General features: G+C 41.4%; 1 protein-coding gene across 1 annotated transcript in view; it reads left to right on the plus strand.

Moving 5' to 3' along the window:
- The window catches only part of ARV1 (ARV1 homolog (S. cerevisiae)), a 19,684-nt gene extending 16,395 nt beyond the window's left edge, over nucleotides 1–3,289 (plus strand). The window contains 2 exon segments of the mRNA XM_006874161.1: nucleotides 2,161–2,385; nucleotides 3,147–3,289. Of these exon segments, the coding sequence (XP_006874223.1) occupies nucleotides 2,161–2,385; nucleotides 3,147–3,289 (368 nt within the window).
- The last annotated feature ends 2,444 nt before the right edge of the window (nucleotides 3,290–5,733 follow it).

Raw genomic sequence — 5,733 nt, forward strand, 5'->3', positions numbered from 1 at the left:
GTTCCTTTGATCCATGTACCTTTCATTGTACCAGTACCAAGCTGTTTTGACCACTGTAGCCATGTAGTATATTTTAAAGTCGGGGAGTGACAGGCTTCCAACCTTCTTCTTGTTCTTAAGCAGTGCTCTGCTTATCCTGGGTCTCTTGCCAGCCTCTAATTTGCTTGCCAATCTTCAAACCCACTGAACAGTTTCCACCTTAAAGCATTTGTCCCCAGACATCCCTCAAGTCTTTGCTTCAATGTCATCTGATCAGTGAAGCCTACCCTGATGGACTGTATTTAAAATTGTGACCTACCTACCACCTCGTCTCTGATACTTCTGCCCTCCCATTTCTGTTCTACTTCTTTGTATATTATAGTACTTACCACCTGACAGATCTTAGAAGTTATCTATTTGTTACGGTCTGCTGTCCCCTGCCCTAACACAGACAGTGATTGAAGATAGTGGTCTTTGGTTTGGTCTCTGATGTAGTTAAAGCCCAGGAAAGTGTCTGCTGTGCAGTTGTTGTGTGCTGCTCCAGAGGGTTTCCTAGGCTGTAATCTTTATGGGAGCAGAGCAACAGGTCTTTTCTCATGAGGAGCTGCTGGTGGGTTTGAACCATCAACCTTTCTGTTATGAGCCAAACACTTAGGTGTCCAATAAATATTTGTTGAGTAAATCGAATGAATGCACATAGGTGAGACAAGTCACCACCAGTTAGATTCAGTGATGTTGCTCATTTACTTCACCACTGCCGTCAAGTCCGTTCTGACTCAAGTGACCATACAGGAGAAAGTACAGCTGTTCCACAGGCTGTCCAAGACTTTCAGTCTTTCCGGGAACAGACTGCCTCATCTGTCTCCCACAGAGCAGCTGGTGGGTTTAAACTGCTCACCTTTCAGTTAGCTACTGCTCAATGCTTAGATGCCTGTTACATGCGAGGCACTTTAGGCATTAAAGATTTTATTGTTTCTAAGTGCTGTCAAGCCTGATTCGACTCTGGGTTCCTGAGGAGCAATTGATGGGTTTGAACTGTTAGCCTTGCAGTTAGCAGTTTAAGACTTAGGCTACTGGGCCAGACTAGGACTAACCCATCGAGTTTACAGTCAGAAATCCATGATGATTTAATTGCTAAGCTTATAATAACTTAATGACCATGATGTCTGTTCTCTTGGTAACTTTAGATACAATTTAAATTGTGCTGTCACAGTTTAAAAATCCTTAATGTGAATGTTTTTTGGAGTCCTAGGGCACAATTGTTAAGTGCTCAGGTACAGACTGTGAAACATCAGTAATATTTGAAACATACAAAGGAGTATATTAACATTGACATCTTATAAAGCTTATTAATATTAAATAAAAATATCCACAAAGGCATCATCTAGCCCAAGAACTAGAACCTCATATATATAAACTAGAGTCTCGTGTAAAGCATTAAGGCAGAGCCTTTTGAATTTTTAAAATATGAACTGCTTTTTGCCCATAATTTTTATCTAATATAAAAATCAAGCCAGGCTTATTTTCAAATAATTTGCAATTCTTGTTATACCTGCTCTATAATAGATATTTTAATACATAATCGTAACGTTTTTGACTGTTGGTAATTTGTTTACATCTTAATCCCTTAGCTAGGTTATAAACCCCAAAAGGAGTTTATAAGAATCTCTTACATAAATACAGTATTTTTATCATTTAAAAGTTGTTCTTATGTATATTATCTGATTTAATTTTCACAACCATCCTCTGAGGTAGTTCAGAGTTAAGTGCCGTTGAGTCAGTTCCAACCCATACTGACCCTATATAGGATTTCCAAGGAGCAGCTGGTGAGCTTGAACCATCTACCTTGCGGTTCAAACCCACTTTGCAGTCCAGCGCATTGATCCACAATGCTGCTTGCAGTTATAAAGGAATGTTAAATTCCTATTAGGAACAGAACAGGTTGTGCTATCTTCTAGCCATTGGAACTATTGCTTTTTCTAACCTGTACTCTGTTCTATAATTACTCTCTACAAGTACAAGGAATTACACTGAGAAGTTTGATCTTCATATAGCAATTTCTTATGAAGTTGGTTGATAACAGTTGGAGTCTGTGATTTATTTTCTTTTAGGGGAATGTGGTTTGGATGGGAACATTGCAACATATATATGTTTTGTTTTGTTTTTCCATTTCTTCCTTAGAACAAACTGCCTTTTTAATTGGCATTTTCACTTTTCTATGGGTTGAACGACCCATGACAGCAAAAAAAAAGCCCAACTTCATTTTGTTGCTGAAAGCACTATTATTATCTAGCTATGGAAAACTTCTGCTGATTCCAGCTGTCATTTGGGAACATGACTACACACCTCTGTGCCTCAAACTCATCAAAGTGTTTGTCCTTACATCAAATTTTCAGGCAATTAGAGGTACGTTTATGTTTTATTCTGCCTTCTCCACTTTCAGCCCAAGGCTTAAAGCCTTAATTCTAGACCATAGTTTTTAAAAAAGCTGTTGAACATGATGATAATAACAGTAACTGACATCTGTATAGTCCTTTTTGCATGTCAGGAATTGAGCATTTATTAAATGTTATTAAACTGCTTTCATAGGCACCCTGACATGTGGGGTTAGTTAAGCAGCCATTATTACTTGTATTGAGTGAGTGAACTTGTGAGGACTCTGAGAGTTACGTGGCATGGTGGACGTCAAGCCAGGAGAGAACGCCAGGACTCTATGTCTGAATCTGGTGCAGCTCTTGCTGGACCAGCAAAGGAATCCATGGTTATGCATGTCTCACCTTCTCCCATTGCCTGTGAGAAGGGCTAGTATAAATGATCCTGTTACCTGATACTTTTTATCATAATCCTGAACGTTTTTTGAGACTGACAATAGGAGTCTCATTTTTTTGTTCCTCATTTTATAACCTTAGAGTCTATTTTAATTTTCTTCTTGAATATTCATAGGAATCTGCTTCTTAATTTGGGGAGGAGAAGGTCGGTGTTTCTGTTATAAGCTGATGATTTGATTATAAAATTGTTTGCAGATGGTAACAGCATAGATTAAAAAAAAAATAAAGATTTTTTAATCAAATCACCTTTACAAAACAATTCATAGTTCCACATCGTTTACATACCAATATAATTTGATGAAAGTCTAAAAACCTTACTAGTTGCTTTTTCTTTCCCAGTTACCCTGAATATCAACCGGAAGCTGTCCTTGTTAGCCATATTGAGTGGGTTATTATTGGAAAGCACCATGGTCTACTTCTTCCAGAGGATGGAGTGGGACATTGGAAGTGACTGTGCCATCTAGAAATCTCAGGACTTTTGAAGAGGTACTGAGACCATCAGCAGTGTTCATGCAGTCAAATTACAAATGTACAAGTATGTGCTTGTGAAAGTCATTGGTGCATTTATGTAAGCCACCCCCTAGCATCCAGTTTCTTCTCACTCGTCTCCGGCCTGCTCTCAGACCCCTTACATGAGCTCTTCTCGTCCTCCTCAGTGACATCAACATCTGTGTTCTGTCACTCCTGAAGCCCTGCCTTCACAATTTCTCTTAACACCTCAATGTCAGCTCACTGCTACTAACCTCTCAGACTCTAAAAATCCCTCCTTCTAACAGCTACCTCCTACCTTTTCCAACCATTCTGTTTCCTCATCTTGACCAGCTCTGCATTTTGCTACCTTTTTCACTTGTAGTAGTCCCTTTGATATGATTTCAGATTTCAGTTGTCTCTTTTTTAATCAGACTCAGAATCTGTAGGCAGCTGTTTCCATTTTTCTCCATCGGGCTCTTGAAATCTATCAACTTCAATATCCATTTTCCATATGTGCCTTACAGTGAGTCTTGCTGTCTATTCTCTCCCTGAATCATTGCAAGTGTTTCTTGAGCAAGTCATCTCTGCCAGTGAATATAAACAACGCTGGGCATCATGTCGTTCCTATTTTTGTGTCTACTTCTTGTTAATTTCCTGTCCTGTGTCCTGAAAGCAGTAGTTCTGGAAGTCTTCTCATGCCCCTCAATCTCAGATCTGCTCTCGCTTCTCTCAGCTCATCTTCCATGTCTTATGAGTTCCTTCAGCTTCCTGCTCCACGTCCACACCTCTTTGGTCTTCATGCATTCTTTCCTCCTGTCTCAGAAGCTGTGCTTATCTTCCTTTCTGAAGCCATTTTCTGCATGTTAGTACTGTCCTTCTTCCAGACCAGATTGTAGCCTGTCTGGACAGCCTCTATGTTATGAAGTAGGATCTTGGAGTAGACTCTTGAAGGCTGGGTTGGGAAATCTGGGGATGCAGGTGTTGAAGACGTGGTGAGTAAAAGCACATGGAAGAAAACAGGCTCAGTCCGTGATCCCGGTTGCTCATTCCTCGCTCTGTTACACACTCCTGCAAATGGCTGTTTGAAACATCCTCTGCCTCACTCAAAGCCCCAGCCTTCAGCCCTATCGCCATAATTTCCCTACATGCTCAGTTAGTCTTCTCCCTTTCCAGGTCTTCATTTCTTGTCTTTACTGTGACCCGCTTCCCTTCTCCATAGCTCTTTATAACAGAACAATTTATCTATGCCAACTTCCTTGATTTCTTCACTACCTTTTCTCTTTGTAAAACATATTTCCTGCTGTAACTCACTGCCATTGAGTTCATTCCAACTCACAGCAACCTTCTGTAGGGCTTCCAAGACTGCAAAGCTTTATGGGATCAGATAGCCTTGTCTCTTTCCCAGGGAGCGACTAGTGGGTGTAAGCTGTTGACCTTGTAGCTAGCAGTCTAGCACTTAACCCACAATGCCACCACGAAGAATGACTCCTTCCTGCCATGGTCTTCTTGAATTTACCAGAGAAGCGAGTTGCTAGCGTCCTTTTCTTCAGAGTCCTCATTCACTCTGCTCTGAACCCTCCTTCTGAAACAAGTTACCCCCTGTTCTCTCTTATCATATCTTCCTCCTCTGAATTCCTCTTCCTGGGTCTAGGATTCTGTTCTAAACCCACTTCCTGCCTCTCTTGCTGCCTGCATGCTGTGCTTTGACAGTGCCCTAACTTCCATTGTGATCTCTGTGCGTGTGCTGTCCAGAGCTGCTGACTCTAGCTCTCCCTCTGCCTGTTCAGTTGTGCCCTTCTCACTGCCTCTTAGATAACTCCATGGCCACCCTGCCATGACCTTAGATACCGGCAGGTCTAGGATTGAACTCGTTTCATCGGCCCTCTACCCACCCAAACTGTGGCACTGTAGGATAAGTACTGGACTGCGAGGTCTGTTTGAACTGTAAGGTTGGAGGTTCAAACCCACCAAGTGCTCCTTAGAAACACTATACAGGGTCACTGTGAGCCAGAACTGACTCAACGGCATTTGACAACAACAACAACGCACCAAAACAGTCCTCTCTTGATAGCTTTTCTCTAGTTTGAAATGTCCCTCAACTAATTTTCCTTTACACCTAGCTCAGTTCTTATGGTAGCCTAAGAGTTTAGAACAACCTTCCAGTGACCTTCAGCCCAATACTGGTGCCATAGTGGTCTTCATAAAGTACACTTCTGTGTCACTTCAAAATTTTCAATCATTTGTCAGTGCTGATAAGGGATTTCTTTTCTCTCCCCAGAGAGCACCTTTTCATTTTCTCCAGCCTTACTGTGGCCCTCAGTCATTTGGTCCTAATTTTCTTCTCCACGCTCTAGTCTGAGTCTTTTCATTGTCTACAAACGTGTCTCATGGTTTCTCCAGGGCCTCATGTCCCCTCTTCCCTGCTTACCCCAAAACTTGCCCTGTTAGTGCTCAG

This window comes from Chrysochloris asiatica, unplaced genomic scaffold (assembly GCF_000296735.1).
Source record: "Chrysochloris asiatica unplaced genomic scaffold, ChrAsi1.0 scaffold00265, whole genome shotgun sequence".
NCBI lineage: Eukaryota > Metazoa > Chordata > Mammalia > Afrosoricida > Chrysochloridae > Chrysochloris > Chrysochloris asiatica.